Source organism: Equus przewalskii, chromosome 23, assembly GCF_037783145.1.
Source record: "Equus przewalskii isolate Varuska chromosome 23, EquPr2, whole genome shotgun sequence".
In the NCBI taxonomy this organism is placed as follows: domain Eukaryota; kingdom Metazoa; phylum Chordata; class Mammalia; order Perissodactyla; family Equidae; genus Equus; species Equus przewalskii.
In genome coordinates this window covers 5426792-5441508 of record NC_091853.1, presented here as the reverse complement: position 1 = coordinate 5441508, position 14717 = coordinate 5426792, and the positions used below count along the sequence as shown (strand labels likewise).

The 14717-nt window shown below is 33.9% G+C and overlaps 1 protein-coding gene across 8 annotated transcripts in view; it reads left to right on the top strand.

Moving 5' to 3' along the window:
- The window catches only part of KIFAP3 (kinesin associated protein 3), a 176194-nt gene that overhangs the window by 62551 nt on the left and 98926 nt on the right, over positions 1-14717 (top strand). For all 8 annotated transcript variants that reach the window (XM_070591042.1, XM_070591044.1, XM_070591043.1 and 5 more), the window contains one exon: positions 7873-8051. In XM_070591042.1, the coding sequence (XP_070447143.1) occupies positions 7873-8051 (179 nt within the window). The remainder of the gene's footprint in view (positions 1-7872; positions 8052-14717) is intronic.

Below are 14717 nucleotides of genomic sequence, written 5' to 3'. Positions count from 1 at the left end.
GTTGTTGTTGTTATTATTGTGAGAACATTTAAGGTCTACTCTCATAGCCACATTCAGGTGTACAATACCGTATTGTTAACTATAGTCACCATGCTATAGATTAGATCCCCAGAATTTATTCATCTTATAACTGAAGTTTGTACCCTTTGACCAGTGTTTCCCCATTTCCCCCACAACCCAGCCTCTGGTAACCATCAATGTGCTCTGGTTCTGTGAGTTCAATGTTTTTAAATTCCATGAAGAAGTTAGAACATACAGTATTTGTCTTTCTCTGTCTGACATATTTCACTTAGCATAATTTCCTCGAGGTCCATCTGTGTTGTCGCAAATGGCAGAAAATATCCTTCATATTTATGGATCAATAATATTCCATTATATATCTATACCACATCTTCCTTATTCATTCATCCATCAATGGACACAGGTTGCTTCCAGTCTTGACTATTGTGAATAATGCTGCAGTGAACATGAGAATGCAGATATCTCTTTGATATCATAATTTCATTTCCTTTGGGTATATACCCAGAAGTGGGATTGCTGGATCATATAGTAGTTATATTTTTAATTTTGGGGGGAATATCCGTACTGTTTTCCGTAGTGGCTACACCAATTTACATTCCCACCAACAGTGCACCAGGTTCTCTTTTCTCCACATCCTTGCTTACATTTATCTGTTGTCTTTTTGATAATAGCCCTTCTGACAGTTGTGAAATGATATCTCATTGTAGTTTTGATTTGCCTTGCCCTGATGATTAATGACACTAATCACCTTTTCATTTATTTATTGGCCATTTGTATGTCCTCTGGAAAAATGTCTGTTCAGATCATTTGCCCATTTTTTAATCAGACTATTTGTCTTTTTGCTATTGAGTTGAATGAGTTCCTTATATGTCTTAGATGTTAACTCCTTATCACGTATGTGATTTCTGAGTATTTTCTCCCACTCTGTAGGTTGCCTTTTCATTTTGTCGATTGTTTGTTTTGCTGTGCAGAACATTTTAATTTGATGTAGTCCTGTTTGTTGATGTTTACTTTTGTTGCTTGTGCTTTTGGGTGTCATATCCAAAAGAATCATTGCCAAGACTGATGTCAAGGAACTTTTTCCCCGTATTTTCTTCTAAGAGTTTTATGGTTTCACTTCATAAATTTAAGTCCTTAATCAATTTTTAGCTGATTTTTGTGAGTGGTGTAACATAGGGGTCCAATTTTATTCTTTTATATTCGTTTTCTCAGCACCATTTATTGAAGAAACTATCCTTTCCACTGTTGAATATTCTTGGCTCCCTTGTCAAATAGTAGTTGATCTTATATGCATTGGTTTATTTTGAGCTCTTGATTCTGTTCCATTCGTCTATATGTCTGTTTCTATGCCACTAGCATACTGTTTTGATTACTATAGCTTTGTAATATATTTTAAAATGAGGAAGTATGAAGCCTCCAGCTTTATACTTTCTCAAGATTGCTTTAGCTCTTTGGGGGTCTTTTGTGGTTCCATATGACTTTTAGGATTGTTTTTTTCTATTTCTGTGAAAAATGCCTTTGGAATTTTGATAGCAAGGGCATTGAATCTTTACATGTCTTTGGGTAGTATGAACGTTTTAACAATATTTACTCTTCTGATCCATGAACACAGTGTATCTTTCCATTTATTTGTGTCTTCTTCCATTTTGTTCATCAATGTCTTGCAGTTTTCAGTGTATAGATCTTTTGCTTCCCTCGTTAAATTTATTCCTAAGTATGTTATTGTTTTTGATGCTGTTGTAAATGAGATTGTTTTCTTTTTCAAATAGTTAGTTGTTAGTATATAGAAGCACAACTGACTTTTGTATGTAGATTTTGTATCCTGAAACTTTACTGAATTTGTTTATTCTAAGTTGTTCGGTGGAGTCTTAAGGATTTTTCTATATGTGAGATCATGTCTTCAGCAAATGGGCAGTTTTACATCTTCTTTTCAGATTTGTATAACTTTTATTTCTCTTTCTTGCCTAAATGCTCTGGCTAGTTTTTCTGATATTATGTTGAATAAAAGTGGCAAGAGTGGGCATCCTTGCCTTATTCTTGATCTTAGAATAAAAACTTTCAGTTTTTCACTGTTGAGTGTGATGTTGGCAGTGAACCTTTCATATATGGCTATCATTATTTTAATTACTTTCTATTCCTAGTTTTTTGAGAGTTTTATCATGAAAGGATGTTGAATTTTATCAAATACTTTTTCTGTGTCTATTGAGGTGATCGTGTGATTTTATCTTTCTGTTAATGTGATGGATCGTATTTATGGATTTGTGTATGTTGAACGATCCTTGCATCATCCCAGGGATAAATTCCACTTGATCATGGTGTATGACCCTGTTAAAGTGATGGTGCCTTTGATTTGCTAGTATTTTTTTGAGAATTTTGGCATCATGGTCATCAGGGATATTGGTCTTTAGTTTTCTTTTCTTGTAGCGTTCTTATCTGGCTTTATATCAAGGTAATGCTGGCCTCATAAAATAAGTTTGGGAGTGTTTCTTCCTCTTCAATTCTTTGGAAGAGTTTGAAAAGGATTGGCATTAATTCTTTAAATATTTGGTAGGATTTACGCATGAAGCCATCTGGTTCTGGGCTTTTCTTTCTTTCTTTTTTTTTTTTTTGAGGAAGATTAGCCCTGAGCTAACATCCGCTGCCAATCCTCCTCTTTTGCAGAGTAAGATTTGCCCTGAGCTAACGTCTGCGCCCATCTTCCTGTACTTTATTGTGGGACGCCTGCCACAGTATAGCTTCATAAGCAGTGCTAGGTCTGCACACAGGATTTGATCCAGCGAACCCTGAACTGCCAAAGCAGTGCATGCGAACCCAACTGGTTATGCCACTGGGCTGGCCCCTCTGGGTTTTTCTTTGGAAGGTTTTTGATTACTAATTCCATCTCCTTACTCATTATTGGTCTGTTCAGGTGTTCTACTCCTTCATGATTCAGTCTTGGTAGGTTATATGTTTCTAGAGGTTTACGCATTTTTTTCTAGGTTGTCCAATTGGTTGGCATATAATTGTTATTAGTCTCTTAACAGCCTTTGTATTTCTGTGATGTAATGTCTCTACTTTCATTTCTAATTTTATTTCAGTCTTCTTTTTTTATTGGTAAGGCTAGTTAAAATTTTGTCAATTTGGTTTCTCTTTTAAAAAAACTCAGTTTCGTGGCTCTTTTCTATTGTTTTTCTAGTCTCTATTTCATTTATTTTCACTCTGATCTTTGTTATTTCCTTTCTTCTACTACTTTGGGCTTTGTTTCTTCTTTTTCTAGTTCCTTGAGGGGTAAAGTTAGGTTGTTTGAGATCTTTCTTTTTTCTTAATGTCAGTGTTTATTACTATAAAATACTTTCCTCTTAGCACTGCTTTTTCTGCATCCTTTAAGTTTTGGTAAGTTGTGTTCTCATTTTTGTTTCAAGATGTTTTTTGATTTTCCTTTAATTTCCTCTTTGACCCATTGATTGTTCTAATGTGTGTTGTTTAATTTCCTCATATTTGTGAGTTTTCCACCTTTCCTCCTGTTATTGATTTCTAGTTTCAAGCCGTTGTGATTGGAAAAGATGCTTGGTGTGATTTCAGTTGTTCTTAATTTGCTAGGACTATTTTGTGACCTAAAGTATTGGTCTCTCATGGAGAATGTTCCATGTGCGCTTGAGAAGAATGTGTATTCTGCTGTTATTGGATGGAATGTTCTATCTATGTCTGTTAGATCCATTTTGGTCTAAAGTATAGTTCAATTTCTCATAGTGGGGTTTTGTTGTTTTCAGGTTTTTCTTATCTTTTGTCAGATTTATCCCTAAGCATTTCATATTTTTTGTTGCTATTGTGAACACTCTTTTTAAAAAAAATCTGAATTTCTGATTATTTGTTGCTAGTATATAGAAATATAATTAGTTCTTGTATATTGGTTCTGTATCCTGCAGCCTTGGTGAACTCACTTATTGATTAGTTCTGGTAACTTTTTTGTAGATTCTACCATATTTTCTACATAGATGGTATGTGTCTGCAAATAAGTTTCATCTTTTAAAATCCAGAAGCCTTTTATTTATATTTTTAGTGTGTTTATATGGTGAATTACATTGGTTCAATTTCAAATGTTGTCAGCCTTGGGCTCCTGGATTAAAATCCACTTACCCTTTTTATATGTTTGTGGATTAAATTTTCTAAAATTTTGTTTATAGTTTTTGCTTCTTTGCCGATAAGGGATATTTGTGTGCAGTTTTCTTATAAAATCTTTATCTGGTTGTGGCATCATGGTAATGCTGGCTTCATAGATTGAGTTGGGACATATTCCCTCTTATTCAACTTTCTGGCAGAGTATGTGCACAATTGGTATTATTTCTTCTTTAAATGTTTTATTTAATGTGAAGCCATCTGAGCCCTGGAGTTTTCTCTATGGAAATATTTTAAGCTGCGAATTCAATTTCTTTAACAGATGTAGTACTATTCATGTTCTCTATTTTTTCTTGAGTGAGCTCTGGTAGCTTGAATCTTTAAAGGGATTTGTGCATTTCAAGTTGTTCTATGTTAGTATTCCCTTATTATTCTCTTAATATGTATAAAATCTGTAGTAATATTTTCTGTCAATCCAGAAATTGGTACCTTATGTCTTTTTTTCCTCCTGATTGTTGTAGTTGGAGGATTATCAATTTTTTGAACTTCTCAACCAACTTTTGGTTTCATTGATTTTCTATGTATTTATGTTTTCTATTTCATTGATTTTTTTTTCTGATCTTTTTTATTTCCTTTGTTCAGCTTACTTTGGGTTTAATTTGCCCTTTTTGTAATTTCTTAAACTGGAAGCTGAGGTCATTCATCTAAGACCTTTCTTCTTCTATGATGAAGATATTTAGGGCTATAAATTTCTCTTTAAGCATTGCTTTGGCAGCATCTCACGGATTTTGATATTTCCTGCTTTCATTTTCATTCAGTTCAAAATACTTTCCAATTCCCATTTTTCTTTCTTCTTTGACCCATACTTTATTTAAAAGGGAGTCATTTTGGTTCCAAATAGTTGGGGATTTCTCAGAGATCTTTGTGTTACTGATCTGCCTTCTCCCTTTTTTATAATTTTTTTTTCCTGAGGGAGATTCTCCCTGAGCTAACATCCGTTGCCAATCCTCCTCTTTTCTTGAGGGAGATTAGCTCTGAGCTAACATCTCTGCCAGTCTTCCTCTATTTTTTTTCTATGTGGGGCACTTCCACAGCCTAACTGGTGAGTGGAGAAGGTCTATTGGCCCTGAGCTAACATCTTTGCCAATCTTCCTCTGTTTTTTTGTATGGGATGCCGCCATAGTATGGCTTGACGAGTAGTGCTAGGTCAATGCCCAGGATCCCAACTTGCAAACCCTGGGCTGTCGAAGCAGAGTGCTCGAACTTAACCACTGTGCCACTGGGCTGGCCTCTTTTTCGCTTTTTTGAATGGCTGATAATCTTTGACTGGATGCTCGACAGTGTGAAGTTTACATTGTTATGTGTTGGATATTTTTTTATTCCTGTAAATACTCTTGAGCTTTGTTCTGAGACGTAGTTAAGTTGCTTGGAAACAGTTTGATTCTTTTGGATCTTGATCTTATGATTTGTTAGTCTGGACATGAGTAGTATTTATTCTAAAGCTAAGTATTCCTAACTACTAAGGTAAAACCCTCTGAGAACTCTACCCAAGGCCCCGTGAATTATGGAGTTTCCAGAATGGCTGGTAGAAACAGGCATTATTTCCAGCCTTGTGTGTGCACCATGTACTTTTTCTTTTAATTCTCTCATTTTATTCTGTCCCCATCATTAGTCAGATTCGTAACACATGTGGCTAGTCAGTTCTCTACTCAATACACAAGGTAATTGTCTATAGAACTCCAGTGTTCTCTCTCTGTACAGCTCTCTCCTCTCTCCTCTCTTTTCTGTGAACTCCAGCCACCTTGGCTTACGGGTCTCTGCATTCCATCTCTTCAACTCAGGGATTCTTATGGCTTCTTGCTGTTGGGGAATCAGAGGGCTGTCTTGTTTGTTTCTTATCTCTCGATCAGTATCCTTCACTATCTGATGTCCAGTGTTGTGAAAACCTTCATTTCATGTATTTTAGTCCGTTTTTTTGTTGTTGTTTGGAATGAGGGTTTGAAATCTAGTCCCTGTTACTCTATTGTATTAATTTCCTAGAGCTGTCAAAACAAAGTACCACAAACTGGATAGTTCAAAACAATAGAAATTTATTCTATCACAGTTCTAGGAGCTAGAAAGCCAAAATTATGGTGTCAGCAGGGCCATGCTCCTGAAGACTCTAGAGAAGAATCTTTCCTTTGTCTCTTCCTAGCTTTTGGTGGCTCCTGACAATCCTTGGTGTTCCTTGGCTTGTAGCTGCATCACTTCAGTCTCTGCCCCTATCTTCACATGGCCTTCTCATTACATCTGTCACTATTGTGTCCTCTTCTCTTCTTATAAGGACACTAGTCATTGGATTCAGGGTCCCTCCTAATCCTTATGATCTCATCTTAACTAATTACTTACTGCAAAGACCCTATTTCCAAATAAGGTCAAATTTCGAGGTTCTGGGTGGACATAAATTTTGAGACAACACTATTCAACCCACCACATCTATCTTGGTTGCAAGGAGAAGTCTACTACATGCTTTTCCCCAGAACTTTAAAATCTTTTAGTAGTGCCTTGCATGGAAAGTCAGCATGATGCAGTAGTCTGAAAGTGTGAGCTTTGAATTCTGATGGGCTTGAATTTTAATTTAGCTTGACCACTTTCTTGCTGTGTGGCTAGGGCCAATGATTGAACTTTTCTGAATTTGGAGTTCCCATCTGTAAAATTTTTTGTAATACTTTCCTCATAAGTTACTGTTTAAATATTAGCTAGTACAGTGCCTAGCCTACATTAGGTACTTAATTAGTGTGAATTGCCTTTCCATCTCAAATATTTGTTAAATAAATTAAATTTAATGTTTTTGTATATGCATATATTCCTTCTCTGCATAAAGGTCGAGAGATGGTTTATAAGAATACATGGAGTGAAATACTAAAATAATGAGTAAAATCAATGCCCTAAGAGAGAAAAAAGACTATGTTGACAATAATAGCCTACATAATTCTGACAGAAACCTTTCAAGTCTTAACTCTGAAGCTTCCTGCCAGTCAAGGCAAAATGGAAAACATTATCTGTTACATAATTCTCATTGTCGAAAGGGAAGAATTATATGAGTTTCTAATGAGAACCTAGGCATTTTTATTACAGGTATCTAAAAGAAATTTTACTTAGAACTAGTAGAAAGTGACCTCAACTTTGTCTACAGTAGCGATTGTATTAGTCAATTTTATATGGCCATTTCCTACAGTGACTATCAGAAAATTAGTTGGAATGTGAAAAATAGGTTTTAGGATTCTCAAATTCAGCACTAACTATACTATACATTTTGGATTATAGCTCTTTTTAAACAGCAGCCCTTAGTTGTTGAAGTTTTACCTTGTTTTGTACGTGTATAACATTATTTTCCCATTTGCCTGTTTTATTACTTGCTAACGTAAACCTTTAATTACCATTTGATTATTACTTATCTTTAGGCTCCAACAGGGTAGGAACAATTGTCGTATTTTGATTATTGTGTCCTTCTCAGTATCATAAGAATATTAATTTAGATATATTATATGCTTTATTTTATATAACATGTATCACTCATTAATAGTAAATGTTTTCTAAGGAATGAGTTAATAACTAGTTAGAATTTTCAAAATAATATATTCTTAGAACTAGTTAAAATTTTCAAAATAATATATTCTTAGAACTACATCTGTTATTTTGGTGAGTAGAAACAATTTATTAAATTGTTTATTCAATGTGCCAATCATTTAACTCTCATTTATTTTGCTTTTCTAGTTGCTCTTTATTTGCTTCTGAATCTTGCTGAGGATACACGTACAGAACTGAAGATGAGGAACAAGAACATAGTTCACATGCTGGTGAAGGCTCTTGATCGGGACAATTTTGAGCTGCTTATTCTAGTTGTATCATTCTTGAAGAAACTCAGCATTTTTATGGAGAATAAAAATGATATGGTAACTTATATTGAAACATTCATGTTCACCACTTTCAAGTTAGAACATTTTGATAAAAGTGAACATGTTATCCTCCTACTAAGATAATTCTGAATGAAAATTTTACTATAGTAATAACTCACTTGAATGGCTTCATGAGAAAATATATTCCAGGAGCCGGCCGGGTGGCATAGTGGTTGGGTTCCCACGCTCTGCTTCGGCGGCCCAGGGTTCACTGGTTTGGATCCTGGGTGTGGACCTACACACCGCACATCAAGCCAGGCTGAGATGGCATCCCACATAGAAGAACAAGAAGGACCTAAAATTAGGATATACAACTATGTACTGGGGCTTTGGGGAGGAAAAAAAGAGGAAGATTGGCAACAGATATTAGCTTAGGGCCAATCTTCCTCACCAAAAAAAAAAAAGAAAAGAAAATAGGTTCCATATTAGTTAATATTCCAGATAATTGAAACTTTCTGGATAAAAATCTTTTTCTGGTATATTGTATAGGATGAATCTTTCCATATTAAACGTAATATATGGAATCTAATTTAAGATTCTGCTTCAGAGTCATCTGGCCTTATTATCTTCCCCTAAAGTATTTTTTTCTCCTTCGTTTCTGATATTGGAAATGTGTGGAATTACAGTTTAGCCCAATCTTTTTTTTCTCATCTGCCATTCCAGTTGGTAGCAGTTGTTGATTCTGTTTCTTAAGTGTCTCTTGAAGCTATCCCTTCTTTTTGTTCCTGGTGCCATTATATTAGTTCATGCCTCTTTATACCCTCTTCATTTCTTGTTTGAATTGTTATAGTAGGCTCCTTTTTGCCGTCTCATGATGATGCAATAGTCTGAGAAATACAAGTTGATTGTGTATTATTTCCTCTTCTGAAAAATATTCATAATACAGTAATATTATAAAGATAGAATAAAAATTATCTTTTTTCCACATCATTAAAAAGTCTTTGTTAGCACAGTGTTATGTTGAATAGATCATACATTAACTGTACTTTGTTTTCAGATATTAAGTTGTTTATAATATTAGCTATTACAAGTAATACTTCAGAGGACACATTTGTACATGCATCTTTGTCTATATTTCTGACTATTTTCTTAAGATATATTCCTAGAAATGGAATTATTGGATCTTTGGCCTTAACTCCATAGATGACCATTTTAGAACTATATGCTGATACAATCGTTATAAGACTGTGTATTATTGGTATATGTGGGTTCTTCTTCAGGTAGTCTAAATACATAGTATTTCTACCTACTCTTTTGTCTTCTTTTAAAATCAAATGAACTAAGAAGTAGCTTATGATTGTTAAATGACATGGAAAGCTCTTTGAAAACCTGACTGATTTATCAGATTTAATAAGTGCCTTGAATTCTGATACTTGAAATATATGAAATTTAATTTTACCCACAGATATTTAGTATCGTTTTCATCATTAGTATATAATTATTGATGATCACTATATGCCAGATATTGTTTTAAGATTGAATTTGCTTAGATTAATCAAAAACATGTTTTTTGTTTTCATTGAGCTTATATTTAAGAATATGATGACATGGTGACATGTATACTCCTAAGTAGTTAGAGTGTGGCTAAATTGTTGCTTCCCCTGACTATAAGTTGAAGTATATTCTTCCGTTTATGTGTTTAGATTAAATTCACCTTTAGTAGGGTCACAAAACTCAAATAGATTTGCTCAGCAGGTATCTACTATGTGTTGATTAGATTTGTATTTAGGTAGTACACTTCTTATGTGTCCATCTGTCAAAAGTGATCTCAAGAAAATTACTAAAAGTTATTTTCTGCTGAGATCATTTATTTGGAAGATACAATATAAATTGTCTCAGCAAACCTCATTTTTTATTGAGGAGGGAAAAACTGAGGTTCAGAGGAGGTAATTCATCCAAGGTCCTAAGAATAATTTGATGAGCCAGATTTTTACTGTAGATAGTATGCATTTCATCTTTTATTGTGAAAGAAATGCATTTTATTTAAGGGCATTGTAGAATCAGAATTTTTAGATCTTAGCTGGACCTTACATCTATGTCTAGATTTAGTGAATTACCTCCTAATTTGTAGATGAAATAGCAGAGGATCAGAGAGGTTAAGTAATTTGCTGAAGGAAACATCTCCATGTATTTGGCTTCCCTACTCTTTCTCTCTGCCTCCAGAGCAAAAAATTTTTTTGTCTATGTTTTTTCAAAAAAAGAAGATTTTTAGCAACATTAAGTGTAAGCAGTTTTTGAATGGCTTCCAGAAACACTGAAAAAGAATTACTTAAAGGCTGAAATAAATTTGCTAATAGATTATTGATAAACTGTCACTTTACATAGAATGTTTATTAAAAGTATTAATTAACTATAAATTCCATTTTATGGACATAGAATCGAGAGGGCATTGCATGTTGAGACAATTGCTAAATTTAGCTTTGGGGATTGGTCTTTTATCAACCAGAAAGACATGATTAGAAGTCTGTGCCTAGTGTTTAACCGTCTAATTGGACCACGTGACACGTATTTTACATTCCATTCTCTGCAATGGAAATACAAATTAATAAAAAAACCTATCCAGGTTACTTTATTATTAAGTTTACTATAACAACCAGTGTGTAGTCTTGCTTTTTCAAAGGAAAAATCATACTTAATATAATTAGTAACAGATGAAGCCTGTAGCAATTTTATTTAGAAAGGATGAAAGGGAGGGGTGGCTGATCTATTTGTGAAGTTGTATTATTTATTTAAATAAAGTGTTCGTTTTACTATTGAGCATGTGAACTAATACTGACCTTGTTTTTGAGTTCTATATTTTAAAGGAAATTTAGTTTGCTTTAAAAAAAGTCTTTCAATTGATAATTTAAATTATTTTCATATTTTTTATATTAATACAATATAACAAAAAGGGAATAAGTCATACTAGAATATGATTTTAAGAGGAACAACAAAGAGGATATATTTTCTTTGGGTTGCTTACTTTCTTGTTACTAAGTTTTGAGAATTCTTTTTATATTTTGAATGAGTCTTTTATTAGTTATATGTTTTGCAAGTATTTTCTTCTTCTGTGTGGCTTGTCTTTTCATTCTTCCATGAAGAGTAGAAGGTTTTAGTTGTTTTGAGGTCTAGTATATCAAAAAGTATTTTTAATGGATTGTGTTTTGGTGTTGTATCTAAGAAAAATCTTTGCCTAATTCAAGGTCACAAAATTTCTTCCTACATCTTCTGTGAGAAGTTTTGTAAGGTTTGTGTCGTTTTTTGCTGTTTCTCTTTTAATCAATGATCCATCCATTTTTAGTTAATTTTTTATATCGTGCAAGGTATGGATCATTTTTTTTTGTTTTTTCTGTTTTTGTTTTTTTGAGGAAGATTAGCCCTGAGCTAACATCTGCTGCCAGTCTTCCTCTTTTTGCTGAGGAAGACTGGCCCTGAGCTAACATCCATGCCCATCTTCCTCTACTTTATATGTGGGACAGCTACCACAGCATGGCTTCCAAGTGGTGCCATTTCTGCACTGGGGACCTGAACTGGCAAACTCTGGGCCACCAAACTGGAATGTGCGAACTTAACTGCTGAGCCACCGGGCTGGCTCCTGGCTGATGATTCATTTTGAATATGGATGTCCGATTGTTCCAGCACCATTTGTTGAAAAGACTGAATTGCCTTTGCACCATATTGAAGTTCTCTTTCTACCTTTGTTGAAAATCAATTGGCTTTATATGTGTGGTTCCATTTTTGGACTCTTTCTTTCCTGTTCCATTGATCCATATATCTGTGCGTTCACTGATAGATTTTTGTCTTGATTACTGCAGCTTTATAGTAAGTCTTGAAATTAGGTAGTGTAAGGCCTCAAATGTTGTTATTCTTTTTCAAAATTGTTCTGGCTGTTTCAGATTCTTTACTTTCCATATTCATTTAGAATAAACTAGTCTATTTCTTTAAAAAACAAATCCTGGAATCTTGATTGGAGTTTCATTGAATCTGTTAGCAGGATTCAATATGTTAGCCATATTGGATTTCCAACCCATGGACATGGTACAGCTCTCCATTTAATTAGGTCTTTCTTGATTTCTTCCATCATTTTGTAGTTTTTAGCCTACATATTTTGCACATATTTTGTTATATTTATACCTAAGTGTTTTACCATTACAAATGGTAGTTTTTAAAAATGAAATTATCAGTTTCCTATTGTGGATAGTATATAGAAATACAGATTTTTTCATATTGACCTTGTATCTTGTGACTTTGCTAAATTCATTTTTTAGTTGTAGTTGCTCTTTGTTGATTCTTGGGGATTTTCTTAGTAGATAATTATCTGTAAATAGAAAGTTTTATTTCTTCCATTCTAATCTGTTTGCTTTGCTATTTATTTTTTAGTCTTATTGTACTGGATAGGTCCTCTAGTATGAGGTTAAAAAGAAATGCTGTGAGTGGACATCCCTACCTTGTTATTGATCTTAAGAGGAAAGCAGTGTCTTTTACTATTAAGTATAGTGTTATCTAGGTTTTTTTGTAGATACCCTGTAAGTTTAAATAAGTTCTGTTCTATTTCTAGTTTGCTGAGACTTTTTGTCATGAATGGATGTTGGATTTTATCAAATGCCTTTTCTGCGTCAATTGAGCTGCTGGTTTTTCTTCTTTAGATTGTTGATATAGTGAATTGCATTGATTGACTTTCAAAAGTTGAGCCAGTCTTGCATTCACGGGATAAACACGACTTGGTCATGATACATTGCCTTTTTATGTATTACTAGATTTGATTAGCTAATATATTGTTGAAGTTTATTACATCTATGTTTATGAGGGATTACTAGTTTATAGTTTTCTTATAACGTCTTGGTCTGATTTTGCTATTAGGATAAGTGTGGCCTCATAGAATGAGTTGGGAAGCATTCTCGCTTCAATTTTTCTGGAATGGTTTGTGTAGAATTGGTACTATTTCTACTTAAATGTTTACTAGAATTCACCAGTAAAAAAGTCATCTGGTCCTGGAGTTTCTCTCTTTGAATTCTTTAATACCTGTAAGACTATTTAGGTTATCTATTTCTTTTTGAGTGGTTGCTTTATAGTTTGTATCTTTCAAGGAATTTATCCATTTCATCTATGTTGTCAAATGTATGTAATAAAATTCTTTGTACTTTTTCTCTTCTTCTGTCTTTAACATTTGAAAGTCTGAAGTGATTTTCCCTGTTTCATTACTGCTATTGGTAATTTGTTTCTTCTCTCTCTTTTTTTAATAGGTTAGTGGTTTATCAATATTGGTATTTTCAAAGAACCAACTTTTGATTTTATGTTTGATTTTTGGAAGATATTTTCACTGTATTCAGAATTCTACATTGACATTCTTTATAAATATCACACCCTTGTTTTCTGGCTTGCATAGTTTTTGATAAGAAGTCTGATATAATTCTTATTTTTCCTCCTCTATATATAATGAGTCTTATTTTCTGCCTGCCTCCAAGATTTTATCTTTGGTTTTCAGCAGTTTAAATATATATTTAGGGGTGTCTGTGTGTTGTATGCTACTTGGGGTTCTCTGAGCTTATATCTGTGGTTTGATGTCTTTCATTGTTTTTGGACCATCCTTAGCCATTATCTCTTCAAGTATTTCCTCTATCCCATTCTGTCTCTTCTCCTACTGAATTCCAATTACATGTTAGTCTATTTGATAGAGTCTGATGGCTCTTAGATGCTATGTTGCTGTGTTTTGTAATTTTCATTTTTCTTTCTATTTTTTTTTTGGTTCAGTTTGGAAAATTTCCATTGGTCTGCCTCTAGGTGTGTTTATTCTGTAATTAGCTATATCACTTTTACTAATGAGCCCATTGAAAGTTTTCTTCATCTCTGTATTATATGTATGTGTGTTTTTAGCATTTCCATTTAATTCTTTTAGTATGTTTTTGTCTGTGAAATTTTTTATTTATTTATTCATGTTTTCCATTAGAGCCTTTGACATATTAGTCATGGTTATTTTAAATTCTCTGTCTGATAATTATACAGGTCATATCTGAATCTGGTTCTGTTGATTGTCTTATCTCTTTATCAAGGGGTTATTTTTTTGTTCTTTTATGTATTATAATTTTTGATTGATAGCTAGATGTGATGTGTAGATTAGTAAAGACTGAGATAAGTAGTGTTTGTATCTGGAAATGGGCAGACCTTTTTTTTCTAGGCCTTTAATGTGGGGGATTATGTTATTCTTGTCAGGAGTTTAGCTGCATTTGTTTACCCTTCATGCACTATCAACTTCATCTGGCATTGCCTCATCTTTGGTGGGGTATTGGTCGCCAGAGGCTTTTTCTCAATGTTCATCTTTTACCCTCCACTTCAGGCTTTCCCAGTGTGCATGTGCCTCAAGGTGAATCTCTCTCCTCATTTTAACCCTCCCTCAGCAAGATGCAGTGTTATTTGGTACTTAGCTTTTGCTAATCCAATGCCAGGGGCAGGGATGGGGAAAGAAAGGAGACTTTTTTTCTTGTTCTAATTTAGCCTTAGGCCAGTCTTAGGCTGGTGCTGTGTCCATGGGTCTCAACACTGAGGCTTCCGAAGTCATCCTGTCAACTCCTCTTCTCAGAATTTTTTTTCTGTTTCTGTCCTCCAGCTGCAGTGGGTATTCACGTGTGCTTTAGATATGACAGGGTTTGGTGTACTTCCCCAAGAGCCTTAAGTCTTTTATTTTGT